This window comes from Gregarina niphandrodes (genome assembly GCF_000223845.1).
Source record: "Gregarina niphandrodes unplaced genomic scaffold scaffold00001, whole genome shotgun sequence".
Lineage (NCBI taxonomy): Eukaryota > Apicomplexa > Conoidasida > Eugregarinorida > Gregarinidae > Gregarina > Gregarina niphandrodes.
The window spans coordinates 191,172-217,243 of record NW_011645773.1 but is presented as its reverse complement, the minus strand read 5'-3'; the positions used below and the strand labels follow the sequence as shown (position 1 = coordinate 217,243).

The 26,072-nt window shown below is 52.8% G+C and overlaps 12 protein-coding genes across 12 annotated transcripts; 6 read left to right on the top strand and 6 right to left on the bottom strand.

Moving 5' to 3' along the window:
• Nucleotides 1-146: 146 nt before the first annotated feature.
• On the bottom strand, nucleotides 147-1,899 carry GNI_003910 (putative stress-induced protein sti1; the record flags this gene model as incomplete). Its single annotated transcript, XM_011130237.1, has 2 exons — nucleotides 147-230; nucleotides 274-1,899. The coding sequence occupies 2 exons, from the start codon at nucleotides 1,897-1,899 to the stop codon at nucleotides 147-149; spliced, it is 1,710 nt and encodes a 569-aa protein (XP_011128539.1).
• Nucleotides 1,900-1,944: 45 nt separating this feature from the next.
• Nucleotides 1,945-2,882, top strand: GNI_003900 (HAD superfamily hydrolase; the record flags this gene model as incomplete). The annotated part of the gene is made up of 2 exons (XM_011130236.1): nucleotides 1,945-2,382; nucleotides 2,424-2,882. 2 exons carry the CDS (start codon nucleotides 1,945-1,947, stop codon nucleotides 2,880-2,882), a joined length of 897 nt encoding a protein of 298 aa, XP_011128538.1.
• A 160-nt stretch (nucleotides 2,883-3,042) lies between these two features.
• Nucleotides 3,043-3,720, bottom strand: GNI_003890 (putative transmembrane protein; the record flags this gene model as incomplete). Its single annotated transcript, XM_011130235.1, has 1 exon — nucleotides 3,043-3,720. One exon carries the CDS (start codon nucleotides 3,718-3,720, stop codon nucleotides 3,043-3,045), a length of 678 nt encoding a protein of 225 aa, XP_011128537.1.
• A 219-nt stretch (nucleotides 3,721-3,939) lies between these two features.
• Nucleotides 3,940-4,968, top strand: GNI_003880 (putative transmembrane protein; the record flags this gene model as incomplete). Its single annotated transcript, XM_011130234.1, has 1 exon — nucleotides 3,940-4,968. One exon carries the CDS (start codon nucleotides 3,940-3,942, stop codon nucleotides 4,966-4,968), a length of 1,029 nt encoding a protein of 342 aa, XP_011128536.1.
• Nucleotides 4,969-5,287: 319 nt separating this feature from the next.
• On the top strand, nucleotides 5,288-6,393 carry GNI_003870 (hypothetical protein; the record flags this gene model as incomplete). The annotated part of the gene is made up of 5 exons (XM_011130233.1): nucleotides 5,288-5,369; nucleotides 5,428-5,549; nucleotides 5,659-5,735; nucleotides 5,903-5,967; nucleotides 6,002-6,393. 5 exons carry the CDS (start codon nucleotides 5,288-5,290, stop codon nucleotides 6,391-6,393), a joined length of 738 nt encoding a protein of 245 aa, XP_011128535.1.
• A 143-nt stretch (nucleotides 6,394-6,536) lies between these two features.
• On the top strand, nucleotides 6,537-7,892 carry GNI_003860 (hypothetical protein; the record flags this gene model as incomplete). The annotated part of the gene is made up of 2 exons (XM_011130232.1): nucleotides 6,537-7,419; nucleotides 7,603-7,892. The coding sequence occupies 2 exons, from the start codon at nucleotides 6,537-6,539 to the stop codon at nucleotides 7,890-7,892; spliced, it is 1,173 nt and encodes a 390-aa protein (XP_011128534.1).
• Nucleotides 7,893-9,818: 1,926 nt separating this feature from the next.
• Nucleotides 9,819-11,555, bottom strand: GNI_003850 (glycosyltransferase family 2 protein; the record flags this gene model as incomplete). Its single annotated transcript, XM_011130231.1, has 1 exon — nucleotides 9,819-11,555. The coding sequence occupies one exon, from the start codon at nucleotides 11,553-11,555 to the stop codon at nucleotides 9,819-9,821; it is 1,737 nt and encodes a 578-aa protein (XP_011128533.1).
• Nucleotides 11,556-12,049: 494 nt separating this feature from the next.
• Nucleotides 12,050-15,533, top strand: GNI_003840 (putative transmembrane protein; the record flags this gene model as incomplete). Its single annotated transcript, XM_011130230.1, has 3 exons — nucleotides 12,050-12,297; nucleotides 12,379-14,015; nucleotides 14,149-15,533. The coding sequence occupies 3 exons, from the start codon at nucleotides 12,050-12,052 to the stop codon at nucleotides 15,531-15,533; spliced, it is 3,270 nt and encodes a 1,089-aa protein (XP_011128532.1).
• A 209-nt stretch (nucleotides 15,534-15,742) lies between these two features.
• GNI_003830 (hypothetical protein) lies at nucleotides 15,743-16,609 on the top strand (the record flags this gene model as incomplete). Its single annotated transcript, XM_011130229.1, has 1 exon — nucleotides 15,743-16,609. The coding sequence occupies one exon, from the start codon at nucleotides 15,743-15,745 to the stop codon at nucleotides 16,607-16,609; it is 867 nt and encodes a 288-aa protein (XP_011128531.1).
• Nucleotides 16,610-17,471: 862 nt separating this feature from the next.
• On the bottom strand, nucleotides 17,472-18,170 carry GNI_003820 (hypothetical protein; the record flags this gene model as incomplete). The annotated part of the gene is made up of 2 exons (XM_011130228.1): nucleotides 17,472-17,860; nucleotides 17,975-18,170. The coding sequence occupies 2 exons, from the start codon at nucleotides 18,168-18,170 to the stop codon at nucleotides 17,472-17,474; spliced, it is 585 nt and encodes a 194-aa protein (XP_011128530.1).
• A 27-nt stretch (nucleotides 18,171-18,197) lies between these two features.
• GNI_003810 (hypothetical protein) lies at nucleotides 18,198-21,257 on the bottom strand (the record flags this gene model as incomplete). The annotated part of the gene is made up of 1 exon (XM_011130227.1): nucleotides 18,198-21,257. One exon carries the CDS (start codon nucleotides 21,255-21,257, stop codon nucleotides 18,198-18,200), a length of 3,060 nt encoding a protein of 1,019 aa, XP_011128529.1.
• Nucleotides 21,258-21,932: 675 nt separating this feature from the next.
• Nucleotides 21,933-23,135, bottom strand: GNI_003800 (hypothetical protein; the record flags this gene model as incomplete). Its single annotated transcript, XM_011130226.1, has 1 exon — nucleotides 21,933-23,135. One exon carries the CDS (start codon nucleotides 23,133-23,135, stop codon nucleotides 21,933-21,935), a length of 1,203 nt encoding a protein of 400 aa, XP_011128528.1.
• Nucleotides 23,136-26,072: the final 2,937 nt, after the last annotated feature.

Here is a 26,072-nt window from a genome sequence, read left to right as displayed (position 1 = left end):
ACTGCAGTGACACTGTCACGGAGATGTTTGTCACAGTCGGAAAATATTAGGCACAAGCGCCTGCCTGCCTGTCTGCCTGCATGCGCGCAAGATGTTCGAACCGATTATCAAAAAAAATGCGTGTGTGCTCTTAGGACGCAAGGGTTTTAGCGCGTGCGAATAATGCCGGCCGCAATCAGTTTGTTTATAGCCTCGGCTATTCTTTGGTCCTTCATGTACTCGATCAGGCGCTGCGAGAAAGAACAGGTTGTGTATGTTAGTGTGTGTGCTTACCGAAGGGTCTGATTGGAGGCTCTGAAGGATGAGTTGCATTTGCGGGTCGCCGATGATTTGTTGGATTTCTGGGTCTGCCATGGCTCTCATTTGTTCTTCTTGGTCGATGTCGGTGGAGCGTGCTCTTTGTTGGATGGCGAGCATAACGGAGTCGAGACCGCGTCTGCTTTCTTCATGCTCGGGGTCGAGTTGGAGTGCCTTTTGGTAGGATGTCATGGCCTTGTGGAATTCCTTCATTTTGTAATGACACATGCCAATGCGAGAATACGCCTTGACAAAGGCAGGGTCAAGTTCGATAGCCTTCTCGCAGTCCTTAAGAGCGGAAGGGTACTCGAGTAATTGCATGAAGGCAGCAGCACGGTTAGAGTAAAGTTTAGCATCGCCTGGATTGCGTTTGATGGCTTCGTCATATTCAGCTTTAGCTTCAGGGTACCTTAGCTCTTTAAACAGTTTGTTGCCCTGTTCCTTGTGTTGTTCCGCTAGCTCCGGGTTCACGTATTGTTCCTGAGCCCACTTATCACGCAGACGTTCGGCTTCCCGCAAAGACGCGCGAATGGTGCGGTTATTGTCCTCTGTCAACGAACGTTTGTAGGCGTCAATGGCTTCGTCGAACTTCTTCATTTTTAAGAAACACGCAGCACGACGGTTGTAGACCTTTGCCACGTCGCTGTAATCCGCCTTGGCCTCATAACGCTTCTCCAATGCCTCCTGTGTTACCGCCAGACAATCTTCAAACCGGTCTTGTTCTAAGTACACAGCCGCAACGTTATTCAATAACAATAGGTCATAAGGCGTTTTTTCGAAGGCCTCCCGGTACTTCGCCTCAGCCTGGGCAAAGTCACGTTTCTTGTAAGCCGCCGTGCCCTCCGCCTTGAGCGCAGACGCTTCACTCTCCCTCATTCTCTTCTCCTCCATTGCACGATACTCTTCTGTGTCCGGTTGAAGCGAATGGCCCTCAGCCGTCGGCTCGGTCACGGGATCGGATGTTTGTTTAGCCGACGACTCTTGTCCGGCAGCAGAGGCCGCCGTTGCGCCGGCAATAGCAGCGGCGTCTACGCCGAAAAGAGCATTGATGCCTTCCTGTACGCGGACGTCTCCGGCACCTGCAAGCGCCATTTCCAGGTTTCCAGTTTGTCCGGCAGCCTTGACCACACCCAGGATTCGGTCGATATACTCCGGGTCTTCTTCCATGTACTTGGCTATGGTAGGGTCCTGGGCTAGTTTCATGGCTACTCGCATCTTCATTTGGTTTTCGAAAACCTCACTGCCCGGGCCCTGTCTAAGCGATTGTAATCCCTGTTGGCAAGCGGCGTTCTGTGGGTCTGCCTTGATACCCTCAGCATAGGACCTGGCCGCCTCCATGATCTTGCCCAGTCTGTATTCCGCCAGGCCTTTGCGGGCCCAACCCTTGGCCCAGTCCGGTTTGAGGGTCGTACAGACGTCAGCGTCTGCCAGCGCGTCCTCGTACTTCTCCAAACTCGCCCACGCACCAGAACGATTCGAATAGAGCACGTGGTCCTCCGGATCGAGTTCGATGGCTTTGGTAAAACAGTCTACAGCATCCTGGAAACGGCTTTCTTTGAACGCTGCGTTCCCCTGATTCTTCCAGTCAGCAGAAGTGGACATGAAAAAAATGTAAATTTCGCAGTCGAAATTCCAAATCGCCCGCGGATGACGATAGAAACGATTGCCACCGATATGGACGGGACCTTTCTGGATCATGAACAACATCTTAGATCAAGCACATTAGAGATGTACGACAAATTACGTGCAAACAATAAACGAGTTATAATCTGCACTGGACGCGGGTTACAAGCTGCCAAACATGCGCTGGCCGAACAAGAAGGTGGCGACCAAATACCCCTCTTCCCCGGCGTCTACAGCCATGGAGCAATCGCCTTCGGGAAAGATGAAAAAGATGTAGTATACACCAACTTCTTGAATAAGAAATACGTGTTCGATGCAATTCAAAAATTATACGAATGGAAAGAGGAAATACTTCAAGAAGCCAAAACCATAGTGATGCCTGCCGACGCAAGAATTACAGACGATACCTACGTGATTACGGTGTATAAGCCGGAACGGTTTTTTGTGGATTTTGAAACCGAGGTATAGCTTTGTTCCGTCTGAATTATGTTTTTTTTTTTCAGCAATTCCGCGAGTTCTGTATAAGATATGACGAGTGGCATGACGAGCTACTGAATCGCAAGATAGTCGAGGATGACTTAAATGATGTCTTCCACTTCTCCATAACCGCAAACCCAGTTGTCTTGGAACTGTATCGTTACCGAATGCTCAAGTTTCTTGAAGACAATCCTTACTACAACATGCGCGTCATCAAGCCTGTTGTCGAGGGTCTTCACATACTGAATACTGAAGTGGATAAATCCCAAGCACTCGCCGCTTTATGTCAAGTGTATGGATGGAATAGAGAAACCATCCTTGCCCTGGGAGACTCGGACAACGACGTTGAAATGTTAAAATGGGCAAATTACAGCGTGGCAATGGGTGACGGTTCTGACTCAGTAAAATCTATAGCTAAATTCCTAGCGGAACCGTCGGTCAATGACGGATGGTCCAAGGCAATTCAGCAGCTGGTCTTCGAATAAACTTTTTCTGTTGTCGCTTCGTTTATTGGTTTTGCTTGCTCGTACTTGCAGCCTCGGCACCACAGGATCATACCTTCACGCTGGGGCCGGGTATTGAGGTGGTGTTGAGGAAAATATGGACAATCAAAGGTTCGCACACACGTGTGCGCACGCCCGCTAATTATTCTCGGACCATCTCGATTCCCTCCTCGATGGGCGGACCGTAGTAGGCCATCGCGTTCCTGCTCTTGAACCACTCGTTTCTGAGGGCAGATTGGTCCATGTCCACCTCTTTGCTGACAATTAAGGCCTCGAAGGTTTGCGCCCAGACTGCACTGGACATTAGGACAAAGGCATTGAGGATAGTGAACATGAGGTCAGTGACTCGGGAGTCAGTGACGAGCGAGAGCAGTTCGAGGAAGGCGGTGGTGCCAAACATGGAGGCTATGCCCCATCCCCATAGTTCTGCAGTTCCGATGGAATGGTAGGCCTCCATATAGAAGAAGGCAGCTGCGTATAGCACAAGGGAGGCCACATGGAGCAGTCTTATGAACAGACAATATATGGTGATGGGGTTTGGCTGGATGGCTTCGACCTGCCACATGTCGTCATAATAACGCAGTTGAGAGAGGAAGTAGATGGCGAGCAAACCCATTTGGACCATGTCCAGGAGAGAGGCGGCAGAGAGGAACTTGACACCGCAGCGATAACCGCGCGTGTATTTGATACTTCCTTCATCATCACCGATGTTTCGGAATCCGTTGACCATGCAGGTGCCCACTAGGTATTGGAGTGAGAAGACCAGTGCGAGGAAGGCGAAGAGGGAACTAGGTAGCCGGTAGCTGCTGGTTGTGAACATGTAGAAGCCGAGTCCGCGGCCGGAAAGGAGCGAGACAACGTTCAGCGCTGTGAAGGCCGTCAGTTGGAGAAAAAGTCCTAGCCGGAGGTTGAATGATATTAGACTATCCCATAGTGGTCTGCACTGGGGCGAGCGGCCAGGCGGAAGCTCTCCCGGTCTGACAACGTAGGTGAAATACATCCGGAGGGTGCACTGGAGTGCAGTGGTGCATGCAAGATGATGGACCAATATGCTCTCGACGACCCAGGCCGATCGGCGGCAGACGTCTATGCTGAGCGGGCGCGCAAGGTGACTAAGCAGCCCACTGGACTGGTGTGGCAGCAGGAGCCAGAGCTTGTCGACTACGACGAAGGCATTACGCGAGGGGACGGGTATACGGACCCCATTACGTGTTTGATATTTCCTGCCATGCGACTGGGCTTCTTTCTCCAACTCGGCTCGCTGGCCCTGATGCTGTTCATGCACTTGGGCCAGGGAGGCGGGGTATGGACGTTCGATTTGTTCAACGTCGGAGAGACTATGCGGAACTCGGCCACCTTCACCTTCGCAATGTGTTGTCTCTTGTTCGGCTACGGGCTAGGAACAGCCGGCTTATTGCTCTTTCAATGCTTCATAACTGACAACGGCAAGTATAGTCGAGGTTTCCGAGCGGGCTCTAAGCTCTTCCAGTCGGCGCTGTTATTGGATCTCCTGGTGCTTTGCATCCGTTTCATCGCTTTCGTTTACAGTCATCACTTCCTGAACGACCGCTGGTGGACTCACTTGAACCAAACACGCGCGGATTTCTCGCTCTTCCACTTTGGTCATCTGATTCACGGCATCGCGCTGATGCTGTATGGCCTGGGCATGTTCTACATGGAGGTGTATCATGATGAAGGCACGTATGAGGAATTCGGCTGGTCGTTATTGAGTCTATTCGGACTGGCGGGCTTTTTGGAGATCTTGATGGTGTTCACCAACTTCGGCGCCTTCTTCGGGTACGTGCAACTATTGGCGCTCACGGGTGCAGTCATTTGGGCCATGTCATTCGAACCCCTGCTCCACTACCACGCCTCTGCGCTCCACGACCGCACCGTGAACGATAGTCTGCTGGTGAACAACTATGCACCAATCAACGACGAGGCCAACGCCGACGCCTATGAATTCGCTCGGGCCCCTGGCACACGACCCGGTGCTAAACTCGCCTCCAATACCTCCGCCTTCGCGGCCGCTGCTGGTCCTCCAGCAGGCAACAGCTTCTACCTCTAGCCCCTTGTAGTAGGTCTGTCTGGCCTGGCTGGCTTGTCCAACCACGCGTGGTAGGCACACGGTTCAGGACATGCATGCGGTTCAGATCACAGGACATGTCAGTGGCACTGGCAGGTGCTAGAATGGACTGGTCAGTGTTGGGCTCATTGGGCTGGCCAGTAGCGGCGCCGGCCGGGCCGAGGCGGTCTGTGACTGCCGTACGTAGACCTTTTTACCCCATGAAGACAATAATGACTGCCACGCCATCAGCTGTTTTCAGTTGCCAAACGCCATGCTATCGCATGTAGTGCGGGGCGAAGAAAATGACTGTTGCAATTAGATGCCGCTCCAATTTGCTGAATTACCAAGCTCGCCAAGACAGCAGGGTAGGGCTAAGTTATCCTTGGGCAGATGTCCTCCTCGTAATACATGATCTGGAGGTCTGGTTGCAGAAAGCTTGGTTACGTGGTTTCATCTCAGGGTTACTCTTGCTGCGTGGGTTAAAGAAGGCTTGCAGACGAGTTGTGAAGATCTCGGACGGAAATGAGGAGGTACTAGAGCTGTTGGAAATATTGAATGTCAGTGTGGACCAATTCGAAAAGGTAGGGGCTGCTGGCTGCGGCCTACCGTACCGGTTGTGGCTGCGGCCATATCCTCTGGGATACAAGTCGCGTCCGTACATCTGGGACCACCTAATTAGTTCCTCTATAGCTGTGGTTAGACACCATCGAAAAGCATGGCTACGAAATCGAGCGATTAAAGAAGAAGCTCCAGGATGTGCAAACAGAGTCAGCCACCCGCCCCCCAGCTCCACCCGCCCCCCAGCAAAATCCGTCCAGCAAACTCCGTCCAGCAAACTCCGTCCAGCAAACTCCGTCCAGCAAATGTTACTAAAGGGGATCATCCGAGGGGGGCTCTTTGCATGGTCACCGAATCCAGATCTGTATTCCTGTAGACTGGAAGAGATGCTGCCGATGGGAGGAAAAAATGACGGAGTCGATAGGCTCGATCGTGAAACGAGTATAGGTACACTACTTTATTAATTCAACTCTAGAATTTGCAGCTGCGTACGCCTTGAAACGAAACAGCATTGATCAGGATGCCGCTTCTGTCGAAGAACTAATTAATGACTCCGGTGGTCAACTACGGTACATCCATGGGCAGCTTGCGAATCTGGAACAAAGGAATCAACAGCTGGAGGGAAGGAATCAGCAGCTAGAGGAAACGAGCCTGCAGCTGGAGCAAAGAAATTTGCAGCTGCAAGAACGGAGTGAAGAATTAGAGGAACAAATTCTACAGCTAGAGGAAAGAAATCAGCTGCTAGAGGAACTGCTGCACTCAAACATGGAACAAGACGCTGCAGCTACAGAGGAGCATGGTAATCAGCACCATGTGCGGGCGCGTGTGCACACACTTTATAATCTTCGTTCCATTGTCAGATATTAACAAGGTGCAGGGCCCTCTGGCCTCGGAGTTGAATTCCGGGCGTTCCGATTTAGCTTACGGGCAGTTTCTCTTTGGATCTGGGTCTCCTAGAAAAGCTGCACCTCGGGGAATACATTTGAAAAAGAGAGAGTAATTTTTTGACAATGGGGTTCCTAAGCTATGTCAGGGAGAAGATACATGACATACGCACGGGACAGGATGCGAAGCGGTCTCCAGCTGTACATGGTGCGGCATTTTCCTCGGCCGAAGCGCAACAAGTACCTGCAGAGGGCGCATTGCCGGCTAACCGGCCGGGAGACGAACCGACGGATAAAGAAGCAGACAGGACTATGCCGGAACAGAACGGGAGGCAGAAGCCGGGTGACATGCTGCCGAGACACGTTATGAAGGCAAGTACTTCTTCCCAGACACAGGACGAAGGTCCGAACCGAGTGGTATCCCAGCTGTCGTCCAAGCCGAGTGCCTCCGAACAGAAAGGAGCGACCCGCTCGACGTCCACTGCTGGCCCGCGGGCCCAATCCGAGGCTTTTCCGAGGCCTTCTTTGCTCGCCTATGATTTAACTACCGCGCAGTCCCTGGCTCTTTCTGCAGTATCGCCGAAGCAATATCGGGCTCCCGTATCGCCGTGGGCGCCCACCACACAGCCACCACTGCTTACTTACGAATTGACAACCGCTCGAGCACTTATGATTGGTGCCGCTGACCGCAAACAAAATGGAACTAAAGCGACGCAAACAAATATGGAGACGCTGAACTCCAGGATCGACGCTGCGAAATCCGGTACCGCGCCCGAGTCAGATGCTAAAGGACCAGTCGTCAGGCTGTGCTTGTTCAAGACCCATTTAAGTCCTGATCATCAAGTCACCTATAATCAGACCCAAGCTCAGACTTTGCTGTACGGTCGTTCAGAAATGAACAAGTCGGCACCAATTGCGGAAAAGGCAGCGACACACGCCGTCAGCAGTACGCACCAGGTTCTCTACAATGAAACGGTGGCGAGGCAACTAATGATGGGCGATCCATGTGGTAAGCATCATTTAACCCCACCCTGACATGGTGGGTACCATGTGGGGGGTCACGCACTCCGCCCTGACATGGTATCCACCCCGCCCTGACCAGGTATTAATATATGGGCCGGCCTCAAAAAGGGCATTGGGGGCGGGCGTGTAACCCGGGGACCCAGAACCCGAAAGTGATTATCTATTTTAGGCTCTTCTTGTTGTCAGAAGATGGAGTCCCGGTTGGCAGTGTATGAGCTGACTCAAGCGAGGATTCTAGGGGCGGCCAAATATCAACCGACAGACGACTTCGCGGGTTTAACTAATTTAGCGATTTATAACTTAACCGAGGCCAGGATGTTAGCAGCGCGCGTGGGATCCCTGAGAGAGAAGCGTCCCGGTAAAATCGCAGTCGAGTCAAGCGCCAAGAATAGAAGAGTGCAGATGGCTCCGACGGCTCAATACGCCCAGACTCAAGCCCAGATTTTGCGCTTCAAGTAATCAGCGCTTCGAAACACACGTGGCCTGACGATCCCGCTGATCTGTAAATGTTGACGAACCCTGTAATAGATCCGCCAGCATGGATCGGCCATCTCAGGCTGTCTTCCGGGAAGAAGCGCTCAGCTGGCGATGTGAGATCTGACAATTGCCGCCTACCGCCAAGGAATCTTAGTTATAGAATTTTTACTCGATCAACCCAGGAGCATTGCCAAGCCAACTACCTGATTGATACTGGTTTATACATTAGAGCCAACACCCACATTGGTCACAATCTGATTATTAGCCACCCACTCTATGTCCAACCACTCCATGCTAACTACCTTTCGTGGGCAGCCCGGCTGAAGCTGCTTACTGGCTGACGTTGACGTTTCTTGGCTGAAGTTGACACCTACCTTTATTTACAGTCCGATCTGACGGTATGTTCTGTACCTGATCCGAGCATACCTGATTGAGCAGACTAGTGTGCTGGAGACTAGTCTCGTAAAAAGCGCTGGTAGTGTGTGCGATTGTCTTCATTGACAACACTGCCTTGTCTGCGTAATGGTTGGCGTTCCGGTGTGTTGTTGAAGGCTTGGAATGCCTGTCGTTCGTCTCTTTTGAGTTTGTCTTTTTCATGGATTTGTTTAGCTACGTTCATGAGGGAGCGTTTAGCTTCCTCTCTGGCTATGTCCAATGAAAGTCCATGACGGAATCCTTGTTTTGTTCTGGCCGTTTGTATAGGGCCGGATCCATGATGATGGGGATGATGGAGAGAAGGCAGACCTGCACCTGCATTGTTTTTGAAGGCGCCTTCATGCTTAGCTGTATACACATGCTGCTTCAAGTTATCATCATAACGTCCCCGTTCGGCTGGGTGCCCAGGCCCAGATGTTGTATCATGAGCACAGATGGTATTCAAATGCGATACAGCTTCACTTGAACCTTGTGTCACCGTGTGGTAACGACTAAGTTTTTTTGATACTTGATCAGAACTTCTTTCAGACATGCTGTGGGGTCCGGATCAACGGAGTCCAAGCACACTCAACAATCACAAATGGGGTATGCCAACATATTGTGTCCTACACAGAGCTGCTATCTTTGTAGTTGTACCCTACACAGAACTACTGTTAGCTGCAGGCTTCTGGGGATTACGGGACCCTCTGGCGATTTTCAATGTGTCTGCAGCACTCTGCGTCGGTCGTTATGAACTATTCAATCTAGTCGGCGGAGGCTCAGTGGCAATCTCCATTGCTGCATCTCTGGTCGAGATCAGCTACATGTAAGCCATCATTATCAGAAGACTCGTTCTGGTAGATTAAGCGGCAGCCAATGGCAGCCTCTCAGTTTCAGATATAAAAACTTGGTTGGATTGCATGTATGTAACCTAATCGTATCCGTAAGCAATTGCTATTCAGTTCTTATTTCTCAGACAATCTATTTTATTCTTTGGCTTATCGACGTCCGTCATTCTCGGGTATTGATGGCTAGACGATATGGACTAGTCGGAAGCCAATCGATTGAATACTCAGAACACAAATTGTCTGAGGTCCACACTTTCGCTTTTAGGTATCACCCCACGTCCACCCGCCCGATCCTCAACACTGGTCCTCAACACTGGTCCTCGACACTGGTCTCGACACTGGTCGACAACAACAGCCCTCGCTTACATGTTTGTTGCCAGTGGTCGTTTGTTGCCTAACTGGTCGTTACTGTGAGATCTTTTAGTGATGAGGATGAGGAAGAGAGGGTTAGCTAACAGCTTATGAGGCCCATGGCTGTTTATCGCGCCACCCGGTCGTCAATACCGCCGTTTCGCCAATAGGTGCAGTAACCAATAGAAGCCACAAGCAACGCCGAGAAAAATCCTCCAAAGAAAAATGCTATCGCATCTGCGGGTAAAGCCATCGCACACGTGTGTGCGTTCGATCTGGTCTCATAATATTGATATTAATCAATCAGATGTGGATGATTATATTTGGCCAAAACATTCCGGTACATTCCGACGCGTTTGCAAGCTGCTAGCAGTTTCCAAACGAAATAAATATCTTCCCCAGATTTGAATGGAAGGAAATGGATCTCATTCTGCAGTATTTCGGTTCTGAGTGTGATCCAGCCGCTGTGTAGTTTTGGCCTCTGAAAGTAAGACCAGAAATATTGCTCGGGAAATCTCAAGTATCTTTCATCGGGATAGTCTTCATCATACCATTCCCCCAAATCGGGTCTCGCAGTTGTAATATTACAATGAGCTGTAGACGTAACATCGGATCTTATTAGCAGCTCATCAGGTGATCTTTCGGGTTCCATATTTGTCAGCTCTCTTTCTTGTAGTTCTAAGTCTTTTCCCCGATGCCATAGCCGCGTCCACAAACTGACATTCCCTTGGAGGCTTCTTATTGCCCCATTGCTTGCCCCATTGGTTGCCCCATTGGTTGCCCCATTGGTTGCCCCATTGGTTGCCCCATTGGTTGCAGTTGCTCTTCCACCATTTTCATTGCTTGTATTTATTTCCTGATTATTAATTGATCGACTCGTTCCAAAAATGTCAAATTGGTTCCTCTTCCTGTAGAGTTGAGTAAGGTCGTAGTACCACGATCTTAAGTCCCTAAGCTTCCGGTTGCGATTAAGCCTTTGCGGTTCATAGCCGTGAATCACAGCGTCCAATTTATGATGTTGTAAAACATTCCAAACCCATTCGGTCCGTAGTGGATGGGGTATGTCATCGTCGTCGAAGAAGGTGACATAGCGGGGCGACGTCCTTACAAAACCCAGCGCCCATTCCCTTGCAGTTCCGGGGGCCATGGGTTGCGTGCTGGCCACGAATTTCAGACCACGCAAACTGCTCATTGCCTGTGGAACATTGAAATTGAATGAACTCAGAAATGCGTTCCAGTACACCTTCTGCTCCTCAACAGGGAACTCCAAAACAGCCACCGGAGGGGCTGGTTTCAAGGCCTCATTCTGAGTGCCGCCATATGTCGAGAACAATCGCGGCGGCTCAATCTCTTCAGGCTCCATCTTAGCCAGCCCAAGAAGTCTTCGGACCGGTAGCACCAGCCAGGTAGTTACCGTTTCCCGGGCTACCTGGAATATAGGTGTTATTATTTCGCGTTGCGCTTCTTTTGGGTACCAAAGAAATCCACGTACAACTTCGTTTGCACAAACACGCCTATACACTCGTCCAAACACTGACGGCTTGTACCGCGCCTCTATTATCTGATCATTGATTACTTGGACGCTAGTGTCCAATAAGAGCGTATCCGAAGGCAGGTTGCTTAGGCCGACCATGTATATATTTTCTTGAGGCTGTGTCAGTTGATAGGCCTGAGTCATAAACGTTACGGGCAGCATCAATACACCTCGGGCCCCCACTGGAATCAGGCTAGCCATCGACACCACCCGCTTGCGCCGCTCCAACAGGTAGGGGGCGCCTTCGCATGGCACTTCTACACTACCCGTTAAGTGGCCGTGACACTTACCTCGGCCTCCTTGTCGCTTCGCCATGCGCTCACCACTTGACCGGCCACCACCTAGAACATTGTTCAAGTCAAAACCTCCGAATTCGGCATCATCAAACTCAAGACCATCAAACTCAAGAATGGCTCCCTTCTCATGAGCACTCTTGTCGAATCCAGAGCCGTATGTTTTTTGGCCCAGTCCGTCCTTGGCAAATACGTCTTCCACCATCGAGCGCCCATTAGCAAGATACGTCGCACACTCATGTCCCGGTCGGCAGTTAATTCCCCACGATGCTCCCTCACCGCGGACAGCATTGAGACCTGCAATGCTCCTCGTTAATCCAGCCGCGGCAACTATCATATGCCCCTCAGAATTTTGTATGACAAAGTGGTGGTGGCCGTTCCGAGAAATTTATTTACAATTCCCTTCATATCCCAACGGACCATTAAACACAACAGAATCCATTCTGTCAAATCGTCATGTTATCATCAACAATCTAATAACAGCATGCCGTCTTACAAACCAATCGTTTAGGGTAGGACCCTCACAAACCCACTCCCAGTGTCCTACTCCGCCACCATCCCACTCCGCCACCATCCCAGTGGCCACCAGCTGTGGATGGATGATACTTGCATCGTTGCAATACTCATGGTCAGGTATCACTACCTTGGCACACAACACTCTCTGCAAAAAAACACCAGGACTATGCATAGGATCCGAGTATGTACTATGGGCCCGGTCGGGATCCTTATTTGTTGTCTAATTCGTTCCGTGAGACAAGCTTCTTCCGTTGGATGGGTTCCCGGTTTTATTCTGATGTGACTCCGGTGCTACAGACGGGTCAATGGTCACTGGAGATGAGAAAAATTATCGCTGTATTCCTCATGGCCTCCATAGGAGTGCTGCTGGTGCTTCTTATGGTCCAAATAATACGGAAAATAACCAGGTGGAATTTTGGTCACGGAAGAAGGTATGGCCAAGATGGCGAAAAAGGTCAGAGCGAAGATGAAGGAAGTACGTCTTGTGGTCGCACGCGAAATTTGCTGTTTAGATGTGCCCTTGTTATGGTGACTTTCGGTAGTGTTGGTTACGGCGTCTGGTTTGTTGTCATGCAAGCAACTAAGCTGGATGTTGAAGCTCCAGAGTGTGTTGCAGCCAAAGTAATCTATAATATTTATTTTGGATCGTTAATCGATACACCAAATATTGTGTCTTTGCACGACCCAGTTCCTAAGGCGCTGTATACTGGGACGCGTGTGTCACACGATATTAAAAGTAATGATGAGAAGAAGAATAGTGATTATAGTAGAGTAATGAAAATGGTATCAGAACAGGGATTGGATGTCGGTGTTCGAATATTGGAAAAGTCCGAGAAGTTCCCAGGTCTGTCCGAAATTGCACCCTTCATGGATTTATTGACAGATGCCTTCCAAGACCTGTTGGAGCGAAATATTATTTACAACTCTCCTTTGGGGACTTTGAAGCTACCTTGGTCGCCGATCTTGTATACAGACCATGCGCTGGCAGCCACTGAGTACGAGCTCTTTACGGACGATGATGGTGAACCAGTTACCTCACCTCTATTACACCGACTAGCAGGCGGAATCTACACCACCGGTGTCTGGGACTTCGGCTGGGTCTACAGACACCAGTTGCCCGTCGTGCAACTTTTCTCAAAGGAGAAGGTTCCGACCCAGGTTCATGATGCCCTCAAAGAAATCATTAACGCCGGTCAACAGTATGTCAATAAAGTCCGCAACATCGATAGTGCAGTCCTCAGCGTAGCTAACTTCCTCACTAGATTCCTACTTGACCTCCTAGATTTGATCTACAAAAAAAACACACGAATGCTAGACACCCGCTGTCTGGATCCTGACTGCCCTACATACCCTCCTGAGTCTACCACTGATACCGCGTCTACCACTGATACCGCGTTTACCACCGACAGTGCCGCCGACAGTGACAATTCCCGGCGATCTCTTAATGGACGTCGTATGGATCAGGATGCCATTAGCCTGGCAGACGCCCAGATAGACGATAACTTTACCTTTCGCTTTCGAGATTATCTCCAGGCCCCGGGTTCGAAACCTATCATGTACATCGTGGCCGTTTGCGTCATTCTTGTCCCCCTGCTGCTGTTTGTCCAGGGCGTGATCGCACTGTTCTACTACGGCACATCTTTGCGACGAACGGGAAATGCTTCCCGTAGAGCCGGGCATAGAAGTGGCAGGAATGGGGCTCGAACAAGCTTTACACGGCAAGTATTACAAGACCCGCCGGAAGATCGACTAGCTGATAGATTAAGCGTTATTGATGAAGAAGAGCTCCTGAACAGCTCATCAGATTCCAATGAATCCCCGAATGGGAGACGTTCGTGTGCGAAACGTTCGTGTGCGAAACGTTCGTGTCCGGAAAATGGTCGGTCTAATTTTCTTGTCTGCTTTCGTACACCCGTCCGATGTCTCGCATACGTCATACTTTTAATCAATGTATCATTGCTAGCTGGACTCGTAGTGCTCACAATCTTCCTCTCAGGTCGCATTTCTTCTTCTTGCCGGACCATCAACAATGAGCTCTTCATCAAAGATCGATATAATTCGTACCCGTACCTTCGAAGCCTAGATACCACTGATATAGAGGTGTGGAAAACATGCATGTATAATAACGCAACTGGGAACATCCTTGCGAGTAATAACACACATGTGTTTGCACACACACACACACACACGTGTTTGCACACGTGTTTGCACACATGTTTGCACATATGTTTGCACACGTGTTTGCACACATGTTTGCACATTACTATCACGCGTTGATTTAGATTATTGGGAGCCATGGAACAAAAGTTTCAAAACGTTCCAGAATATTTTGACGGAGAGCTTGGTGGTATTCGGTCAAGATATATTTATGTGGTCGCCACAGCCGGTATATTCGGATGAGTTCCGTTCAGCCATTGAAGGGATGGATCCGGAGGAGTGGGCGTTGCCGGTTCCTGATTTAGAAGGTTCGGATGTCTATCGGGCTGGTCCGCCCATAGTGTGGGCAAGTTTTGAAAGCAAGTCATTTGAAGACCTGAACGACCCAGTGATTAAAGCTACATTGACACAATACTGGGACAAGTACTACGTCAAGTATTACAACTCCACATTCGGAGGCACTCGTCGTCTAGAAAGTCGCCATGTCGGAGATAGTCGTCGCCCCGGTCGCAGCGCGGCGGCGGGGGTGGTGCGACGTTTTTACGGACCAGGGGAGACGACTGCGTACATGCGGAAGTTAGTTGGCTCGTGTGAAAGTGCACGAGTGTGTGTCGAATGGGATGTGGCTTGTATCACCCGTTTGCTTGCGGCCCGGCGCGACCCGATCGTGTTGGGCTACAGCTACATGCCCGTGGAGTTATTCACCACCATCCGAAACATGGGTCGTGGATCAACGAACTGGGACCCAGTAACCGACGACGAAGGGACTGATGACGACCAAGGAACTGATGACGACCAAGGGGGCTCGGCCCCACGTCGGATGCTGGGAGCGTTCCTGAAAACGGCGCCGCAACGGCAGTTGTTGCCTGCGCACATGGGGGTGGCTAGCGAAGGGTTGCTGGACCTGTTGCGTTGCATGCACGACTCCGCTGACGCGGCACGGACCGCAGAGTTCCTCTATGCTATGTATATCAGCGTGCCTAAATCCATCATACTGCGACAGACAAAGATGAAACGAGCCGCGATTACTTATATGACCCGGAACGAACGTGTAGTAAGTCAGAACAATCCGACCGGATCGACAGGTACTGCGTCGTCGTCAACAGAAGTTATGTACGAGGAGTCGGAGTTCATTGAGCAGTGTTTGATCGGGCAATATTGCAGTCCTTACCACTTACAAAACGGGTTGTACACAACACTAGGATCGCGATCAGCATTTGTGAAGAAATTGCGGCAGTCGAGTATAGATGCCATGGACATGGATAACCAACTACTGGGCAAGATCTTTATGAGCTCCCTCTCCACCCATAGTCCACCTCTACGCATGTGGCAAAGCGCAGACGCTTTCCAGGCCCAACTTGACTGTCGTTTTGTGCGCGATTCTATTGTCGATCTGCATGGCTCGCTCTGCAACAGACTCGGTCCAAGCCTCACCCTCATGGCCATCCTCTGGACCGGTGCTGCGATCCTCGCCCTACTCTCCTATCTCACCGTCACCCTGTTTGGATAAACCGGTCGGGTGGCGGCGATTGACGAGTGAACGACAGGCCATTGGCGAGGCACGTCAGCTAGGTTCGGAAATGTGTGACCCCAAATCGATCTGATCCAAATTCAGCAGCAACTTAGTAAGCGGTCATGAGCGACAAGTATGACCCTGGGTTCCCGAACCGTTTTGAAAATAGGCCTCTTTTGAACAAACAATTCGGTCGCTTTGGAAAAATGGGCGGAACAAATGACCCGAACGAAACCAGCAAAATTGACTCAGAAAAAATCGACGCTTCAAGGAAGGAGTCGGAGCCGGAATTAATGGCGGAGGGAGCGGCCGAGGTAGAGCCGACTCCGTCAGAGTTGGAGAAGGCGGAAGCGAAATTAAGTCATTGGCAGCACACGAAGAAGGCCGCCGCGTCGTTAATCGAGCCGTCGCCCGTCACGGTCGGCGACCTTCAGAAGGAGTCGCTTCAGTACCACTCGAAGCAGTCTGGCGAAGGTTTCCCCGACGGGCAAGGTGGTTTCCAGAATCTGTCAGGCGAGCGGGACAAAAACCCCTTTCAGCCGGACCCGCTGAGGCGACACCTATTCGAGGGGGGTGCGCCTGCGGGATTGGATATCAACAAGGGCATAAGATACGACCCTATCGAATACTCGCCCACCGATCCGACGGAGTTTAGACCCATCACCGGGGGCAACTTCAGACAGGTACCACAGACACCCTCCTCACCGGTCAACCCCTCACCGACTTACCCCTCACCGATGTCGCCCTCGCCCTCCCGGTCACAAGGCTTTGCGCAGCACGGCGTGGATCCGCTTAACTTCTCTCGGACTGGGTTTACGGACGATCCAGCCCACCCCTCCGTAGACGTCCGCCACCTCGTGGGACCCGACGGGACGCAGGACACGCTCCGTGGCGCCTCGCTCAATGACCGCATCATGATGGGCGAGCCCCCTGTGCATCGTGGCATGCCATCACCGCCCCCCAGTGATGCCACGCCCACCGACATCCGAGCACCCGCCACCGCCCACGACCTCCTTGGACTCGGCGGCCCGGGCCGCGGCCTCGGAGGGCACCAACCAAGAAACTTTTTCTAACAGGCCGACCCCACCACGACCAAACCCACAACACCCGCAAACCTGACGGACTCCACGAGGATAACCCCACGACGGTAACCCTCGCTCGCCACAACCTTCCGGCAGGCCGCAGTAAGCAGGGCTGAGCAGGGCTTCCCTGCTGGGCCGGTGGTGGTGGTGGTAGTGAGTGGGTGGAAATAATTGGGGGTAAAATCGCGGGTGAAGGATGGTTCGGTTGAAGCACCGGTGGATTTGTTTGCAATTGGTGGCGGCACAGAGTCTGAGTAGCATGAGTGAAGCGGAGATAGTGGAAGCAATTGAAGACAGTGCAAGCTTGTTCTGGGGTCAGATGGGGTTAGCGCAGGTGCGGCACCACAGCGCTGCGTGCTACTGGTACCCGGCGACAGGTGTGTGTGTGTTCAAGTGCGCTGCAGACATGGTTTCCGTCGTCCACGTCTCCATGGTCCTCATGAACCACGTTGGACACATAGCCGTTCGGCCAAGAGTCATCCATGTGGCCGCCACCCTCGTACAGGCCCGTAAGTTCCTCATTAAACACTTCCACGAGTGGGTGGCCCAGGAACGGACGGGCCACAAGGGGCCGTCCGACTCGCGGAAAAGGAACAACCGGACGCTGGACCAGGTAGGCGCAATTGAAAAGCACGAGAAACAAATGACCAGAATTACCTGACCATCGGAACTCAACGCCATCTGATGCCACCACCATTCGGCCAGAAACGTAATCGCGTCCGTGGGGCCACACACGAGGTCACTATGCCAAGACGCACGCATGCTTCATCACGTGCGTGTTAAAGTACCGTTAGCGCAAACGCGTGTGCGCAAATGCGTGTGCGTAAATGCGTGTGCGTAAATGCGTGTGCGCTCAATATAGAACATCATTGCACGACTGCTGCGATGAGAAGCTCGAAAAGGGAACGTACTTTATACCCACTTGGACCTTGAGATTGACGTCACTCGAAATAGTACTTGCCGCGAATTCCGATAGGTCCCACTCCTCGTAGGCGTAATCGCTGCCATACTTCTCCCGACACTCGCCGATAGCCTCATCGAAAGTCATATCCATCAAGCCGCATACTACCGGCGCAATAGCACGCATGACGCGTAACCTGTTCATATGATTAGCACTCAGGGACTTGGGGATTTTTCTAACTAGACTGTCCTCCATTGTGGTAAGTGCTTTCCGATATTGCAGTAACCACAGTGGTAGGAAATCGCTTCGGTCCAATACTGTCTGAGGATCCAAGTCCACAACTAAGTTACGGACCAATCATGAGCAGGTGTGCGAGAACACTGATCGGTAACATACATCGGTAACATACATCGGTAACATACATAACCACACACATGTGTGCATACGCAGCTTACTTTTGATTAGGACATCTTGTTGCAATCTCAGGGACTCTTCAACAGCAGCCATTAACATACCTTCGACAGTGGACGGATCGTAGTAGGAACTTACCGGACTCACATACGATTGAATTTTGAGTCGTTGGTTGTTTCCCTGTTGAAGAAGGTATGGAAGGGTGCTATTGAACGCCAGTATTCGCAGGTTGGCTTTCATTGGAAAAAACGGAAGCTTCTATTGCCGTCATGCTTTGTCGGTTGGTCGTTGATTGATTGCGGTCTGATTAGTGGCGGTCTGATTAGTGGCGGCCTGATTGAGTGCGATTAAGGCATCGTGTAACCAGTTCTTGAGATCGGGGAGCTGAGTTTTTCTAAGTTCCTTCCAGCTGGCGTATCCTTCGAGTGCTAGTTCAAGTGTGTTACGCTCGGTGGTGGTTGCGGCGTAGCCGGAAGCAATGTGTTGTAATAAACGTTGACCGAACATTTCGACGATGGTGCTCGCCACGAGCGGTTCTGGTAATTCGTCTGGCCACGCTTTAAGGAGGGCCGCTAGCCCGTCGGGGACAGCGGGTGAAAGGACTGCGGGTTGTGCGATCAGCCATCGCCGCAAGTAACCCAGCAGACCTTTGTAAATCACGGCGTCCCATTGCTTCTTAGCCAGCGCCGGCTTCCATGGCAAAATTGGTGTGGCATAATCCGCACGCATCGGCGAACTTCCCCGTAATGCCTCCAGACTCCCCACCGCCTTGTCAACCACCGCGTCCAAAATTATGTCTTGACACTCCCCCGACATTATAGGCAGCCACGGCGGAACCCACAAGTGCGTGGCAGTAAGGTCACCTGACGACGAGACCTGTCCCGTCACCAACCGCTCAATACCACCACCTGTCGTACGCAACGACCCGGGCTCTCCATCACGACCCGAGGGTTCACGACCCGAGGGTTCACGACCCGAGGGTTCACGACCCGCGGCTTCAAAACCCGCGGCTTCAAGACCCGCGGCTTCAAGACCCGCGGCTTCAAGACCCGCGGCTTCACGAGTAGCAATTCTCGGTCCAGACGGATACCAGAGAGATACAGTGTTCATCACCGCCAGTATGCGGGGAAGCACCGCAGTCTTAAGGAATCGGTCGCACTCCTTCTTGGTTACAAAACGCTCCAGCCAGTTTGTTACCAAATTGTAGCCAGCGTCTGACTGGTTTATCGGGTCCCATTTATTGAGGAACCAGGGCTTCAATATAGGTTCTATTACGCCCCTGGTCATGATCGGGTCCATCATCTGTTTGGCCTGGTCTACTCCACCCGAAGGGATCGCTGGGGGCGTGACTCCATCCAGGGATCCGCCCTCATCAGTGCCGGATCTCGCCAGATAGTCGAGCCAGAAGGTCAGTTGCGAACGACACCAGGTGGACGAGGGCAGCGGCCAAAGCATGGCATCCGCCTCCAGACATCTCGGTAGGAACTGCAGCACGAACTCCAGAATGCCTACACGTGCCAGCTCCAGGCGGTCCTGGAAGTCGGCCAGTAACGCCTTGAACTGGGAAGTGAACCACTCAGTCACTTCCGGAACCACAAATTCGGTCGGCGAAGCCCGCTTCAGTTCCGACCGGCGATCTAAAGCCGCTATCGAAACCGAGCGAGGATTCGATCCACCGCCTAGTCGAACTGGTTCTTCGTCGTCCTCGATGAAGGCCGGAAGCTCCGTGGGCACCAGGTCCGGCTGCTCAGGGATGCCGGCTAACAGCCCCAGTTCCGCCTTGCGCGTTTTCAACCGCTCCGCCACACCCGACTCAATCAGCGTTATCCTTCGCTCAATTTCGTTCAGTCTCTCCACGTGGCTCTGCCTCCGTTTCGCACCCTGGTCCACGGCGACAACTTTCTGGTCGGCACTTTCCCTGACGGGAGCACCGTCCACGTCGGAGCCCAAGAGACGCGTCACGACTTGACTTCTTTTAGGACCAACCCCCGAACGAGAAGCCTCAATCTTAACAAGGCCTCCCAACAACTCCTCGGACTTGCATTGCGTGCTGGGTATGGCAGACTGCTCCGCAACGCCCTCCGTGGCGGATGATTCGTCCCGAAACTCTCTCTTTAAAAAGCCCTCGCTCTTCAGCCTGTTTTCCATCTCCCGCTCGAGGCCTGTCTTCAGCTCCGTCTCTAGCCCTGACAGAGCTGCTGTAGGCTCTTCGCTTTGAGGCCTTATAGAATTCGGCTTCGTAGCATCTCGCCTTATAGCCCCTGGGCCTGAGGCATCTCGGCCTGTCGCAGCATCTTGGCCTGTCGCAGCATCTTGGCCTGTCGCAGCATCTTGGCCTGTCGCAGCATCTCGGCCTGCCGCAGCATCTCGGCTTGTTCCGGTGGGTCCCCAGGATTCGTCTTCGGAATCAGACATCACCTCCCGCAGCATGTTCCTGTACGTCGTTGAAGGTGCGACTCCGAACGGCACCCGATCCCGGCTTCTGAAGGGACGCTGACGACGGTTCCCGGCAGGACCCGGGCGGTACCCGAAGATGTCTGGGTCGAGAGCCTCTTCGAGCCGGTTCGTGGTCAAGCTCTGAGTCGCCAAAGACGGAGCCGCGGTCGCAAGCAGTGGTCCGGTGGCCGCGGATCTCTGGTCCTCGTCTTCGGAGTCCCAGCCGCCGTCGCTCTCGCTCGAAGTCATTCCGTGCCACTTACGTCGCTTGCCACCGCCGAAGCCCTGCAGGCCACCCGCCTTCTTAGAAGCCGCAGGAGTTCCGTGGTCGTCGTCATCCGGTCGGCCTCGCTTGCGTGATTGAAGACCCTCGTTCTTCCTCCTCTGCTCCAAAACAATCGGGCCCTGCTGAGCACTCGCTGGGTCAAAACCCATTTTGCTCAAGAGACTAAAGCCGACACCATACTTGCTCTCCATAACAGACGCCGACATCCTTCGGGCGCGATATCTCTCCTCCACACCTGTACCAGTATCTGCGTCCCCATTGGCTTGTGCGTTCATTTGAATGTCACTATTCACCCGAATATCACCATCGACTCGAATGTCACCATGAACTGGACCATTGCCATCGAGACCAGTCTCCCTCTCCACAGACATTCCAGTATCCCCAGTCTTCTGCCCTCTATGGTTGATAAAAGACGGCCCTGTCGAAGATCCACGACTTACGCTCGAAGGAGGATTCCCATCCGGATGATTATTCCAGCTACCTCGTTGCCATGACGACGGCCGCTGAGGTCGATTCGCCGGTTTGAATTGAATAGGCTTCATTACCGGCCCCTGACGACCAAATACGGGGTCATCATCGCCACTCGACCAGCCTTCATCATCCATACAATATCTTTTTTCCCCCGGATTTCCACGACCCCGTATTTCCACGACCCCGTATTTCCGTCGCGCAATTTCACCATCAAATCCTCGGCCCTCAACAACCCGAAGCAACGAAGCCGCGATGATGGTGTCACAGCGAATCCGAAATGATCCAGCACTGACACGCGGGGAGGTCGCATACTGCTTGCTGACATGTGCTTCCTGCCGCCGTTTGCTGAGTCCCTCACCCAGTCGCCAGTCCCCTCAACGCCCCGCAGTGCATCCTGGGCACACCGGGTGGTGAGCCGTGGAGTGTCGGGAGCCGTGGAGTGTCGGGAGCCGTGGAGTGTCGGGTGCGTCTAATAAACAAACTCTGCGTTAAATATAAAAAATGAGCTGCCACTCAAAGTACGACTCCGATCCGACCAGCTTGGTCGACCTGTTTGATCGAGAGCCGACGTCGCTCCTTGTCGGGTGGGTCAAGAGCGTCTGAAGTTTTTGGTCTCAGCGTAGCCTTGGGCGCGACGTAGACCTGCACCTGACTTGGTATCAACCTTGGATAACACGATTTTGGGTACCTAAATCCTCATTGAAGGAGCCCGTCATGAGAGCCGGGGTCCGGCATGAGAGCCGGGGTCCGGCATGAGAGCCGGGGTTTGGCATGAGAGCCGGCGTCCGTTTTTGAAACCGTGGGGCCGATTAATTGAACAAAGCCTCGGCGGCGAGTGCTCCGATGACACCTGCGCCTAGGCCGATGGCGACGTTTTTGCCGGTGCTGTGACTGCCGCGGCCATGTCGGCCACGGCCCCCATGGGGTCCTCCGTGGCAGTGGGGGTCGTAGTGAGGGTCGTAGTGGGGATCGTGGCAGTGTGGGGGTCCATAGGGTCTGTAGGCCGGTGGTGGTCCGTAGGCGGGAGGCGGTGCTCCATAGGGGTAGACAGGTGGGTAGCCAGTCGGATATTGGGCCTGGTACTGCGGTTGGTAGATAGGTTGGGGTAAGCCTTGGGGCGGATACGCTGGTGAGGCCTGTGGTGAGAGTTGGGGTGAAGCGGTGGGCGGTGTAAGGCCGAGGGCGGCCTTCTGGGCGTCGAGGTCGCGTTGTTGCTTGATTAAATCCATTTGTTGTTTATCGAGTTCCACTTGTCGTTGTTGACGCTCGACCTCGAGTCGCTGAGCCTCCAGCCGGACGCGCTCTTCCTGCTGCCGTTCCGCCTCCACCTGCTGCGTCAGAGTCATGTTCCCACTAGCACAAGCCCACTTGAGTGCAGCGTCTAACTTGGCCGCGCGCGCAACCGAGTCCACGCACACGCGTAAACACTCCACCGCCGCCGGCGACAACTGCCACGAGCTGGAGTGGTAGAGCAAGGCCTCCAGCATTAGCACACACGCCCAGAACTCGTTCTCCAACTCTTCCCGCGTCCGACTCGGGTTGGCGGCAGGCATCATAGCCGAACCGTTGCCCACACTCGTAAACGAAATACCCGCTCCGCTATCCACAACCTGCGAATGCTTACTCACCGTCACACCACCGCGAATAAACCGGTACAACTGCTCCGCCGCCGCAGCCTCAGAAAAACTTGCAGCGCCACCTCGACCTGCACCTTCGCCAAACAATACCACTTCGTTCCGAAACGGATTAAATACACACGCCAAACACTTCGTCTCGTCCCCCTCCTGATCGTAGAGCCGACAATTTGTAAACAACACGTTGTCGTGACTCGTATACCGATTTGTCGTCATCCGCGGCGGCGAGTCACCCGGTACCAACAAATCCATGTACCCCTCGCGACTCTTTATATACAATTGACAGAACCCCGCCGGCCTCTCCACCCTCGGTCCACCGCCACAACATCCCTTCTTCCGGCCCTTCGGATCTACTACGCAAATCACCTTCCCTATCATCTCAATAAAATTTTAACCACCCCGACACCGGTATGCAGCTGTATCGGGCCAATATATATATAAATCGTCAACCAACATATGCTGGCATTGGGCGTCCGGCTAACGCGGACGTTCCCTGACAAGCACCCTGTACCCACTCTTGTTCGCACAACTCCCACTGTTCAGACCTCAAAGTTCTGGACCAAAAAATAGTCTTGCTCGACCAAACCTTTGCCGCAACCTGACAGGGGATTTGCCTTCTTGAACTCTTCCAGGGTCCCTTTCTGACGGCACGTTCTCCCCCTCACGTACTGTTCTCGCGCCGGGTCCACTGACAGGTTACTCCCATTGGATCCGCCGTGATAACACTAACTGTGGACGAGAACACGTCGCCAGTAGGAGGACGATCACCTCGGGAAAACGTGCGTTCATTTGAGGCGCATCTCAATCGGTTTTTCGGCCACGGACAACGCCTCTGCCAACCAACTATCGTTATTGCTGTGGGTGAAGAGGGCGATCACCTCAGAAATTTGGCCGGCCGCCCAAGGCGGTCGTCCCTCCGCCGGGATTCTTCGTCCCTCCGCCGGAACTCCTCCCTCACGGCGGTGAGCTCTCCTCTCACGGCGGTGAGCTCTCCTCTCACCGCCGCAAGGTCCGCCTCCACCCGGCTCACCCGGTCCTTGAGGGACCCCAGCCGAACCACAACTGTTGACCGCGCATCTAAAAGCATAACTATTGATTGAGGAGTCAACCTTACGGGAGAGATCGTGCGCGGTGACGAAGGCAGACCCCACTTGCGGAGATTGGTGAGGGTTGCCATGACGGAACATGTCCATCACGATACCACCTCAACCGACGTCCCAGCGGTGAGGACGGCTGCGGCGAGGTCGGCCGCGGTCCCGCACCGGAACTACGCACCCAGTGTATCCTCTTCCGCAAACACGTGGGAGGTGGGAAATCGTCGGGGGGCCCTCTATGGGGGGATCCCCCTCCGAGTAATCGGAACAAGCATAGTAAGGTGTGCTTGCTTTCGGGCACCTTCGGGCAACGCCATTCCGCTCCACTGCCGACAAAACGTCAGTTTTCCATTTGCGTTCGCGCGATCTTCGTGTTTGTATGCACACACGCGCGCGATGTCTTCCATGTCCCAAATAAATCCGCAGGAGGGTGACTGGGAGGGGGGTGAGTGACAGGGGATTGACAGGCCGCCGGAAATCAAAAATCCGCGTTATTCGTTGCTCGAATGGACTCAAATCTTGGAGTTCCCACCACTACAGATAATGATGATATGAGCAGAATATACACGTGGACGCTCTCAGATATGTTTGTCCTCCATTTTAGAAGGACTATCAGCGGAGCACGAAGAACGGGGGTGTGCTGCCCGCGATGTGGGGAAGCTTCTGTCGGCGGTGACCCACGGGATCCTCTGACCGCTCTACCCGCCCATCTCAATGAGAAGCATTCTTCATGTGGACCTCGCCAGTTTTGTGGAAAGCCGCACTCGTTTTTCCGGTTCTAGCCGCACCCTATAACAGGTATATTTTGGGAGGACGTTTAGAAGTACTCCGGCAATATCTTGAAGGCACCAACTTTTCAAGACACTTTAGCTGCTTGACGACGCGCAGGCGGTACACTCTCCGTGCCGCCAATGTGCCCTCGTCCATGATAGGTGCGCAACAAGCAGTCTTCGTAAACGGTTGGCCGTAAAGTTAGTTGAAGATAACATCGGTCTCAGTAGTAATCGTAATGACCCTCAGTACCTGTGTTTCGACGGATGAAATCAACTGCTTCAGGGTAGCCCTCGTCCACCCGGTAAGGCGGTGGTCCATCCATATCTTGCGGCAGAGACCGCGGACCTTTTCTCAGAAAATTGTTATCTCTTTGCAAAGACGGCTGCTCTCCTATAGAAAAGGACCGCGGTCTCAGCCCGGCCCAGCTGAATGCACAGTCTCAGTTGAATGCATGGTCTACTTCTGGCGGTCTTTGATGTCGCAGTTTTTACTCATACAGTCTGTACTGGAAGGAGTAAGTCAAACATGTTGGTAATGGTACACGAAGAAACCTTGATAAGTTTGTTTACCTGAAACTAGGAGACACTGGAGGTGATCGCACCGTGTACTATGCCCGTTTGGGCATTGTTTAGCTTGAGGCAGGCGCCGCCTGTCTCAGAACCGAAGGTAGGCCGCGACATGAGACTCTGGCAGTGATAGCGATGTAAGTAAGATATCGTTGAAGAGCGCACGCATGACAAGGAATAAGTGTGTGAAGCATGTTGGTAAGGCTTTTTGCAAGCAGTTGTGCGCCACACCGTGGCCTTGTCCATGACGGATTTTTCGTCCACTGGGGCAAGGCCGCTGGTCGTGGTGCCATGGCTTGGTGGGGAGTGCTTGCAGTCCTCACCTTGCCCAACTATTTCTGGTGCTGTGGTCTCGGCTTCTTAGTCGGGACCCAGATCCTGGTGTACGGCGTGGCCAGCAGCCACTCCGGCGACAGCGCAGTCTTCGGGTAAGCCGGTCCTCTCACTCACTACGGTCTACTTTCCATTCTCTCATAGGCTTGCGGCTGTTGTCGCCTACTCTGCTGTTGTGCTGGCGGCATACTACATTGTTCATGCCGCCAGCAGGCCACGCCGTAGACACCGGCGACTGCTTATCACGAGGCGCAGTCGCCCCCAGAAGAAGCTCCCGGCGGCCGCAAGGCGTAGACGGTCCGTCTACGACCTTGTGTAACAACCGCCCATGTGTTCGGTGGGTTCGGGCAAGGGATACCACGGCAGCAACCACCCGATACCTTACCTCATAACATACCACACACCATCGTATTTTCACATTACACTTTCATTTCATGTCTGCTTTGGCACAGTATAGTAACGTCGCAGTTATGCGGTGATTATCTTCATTTATGTAATCGGCGCATTTCATGCGGCGCTTGTACCCATCCAGGAACATCTACAACTAT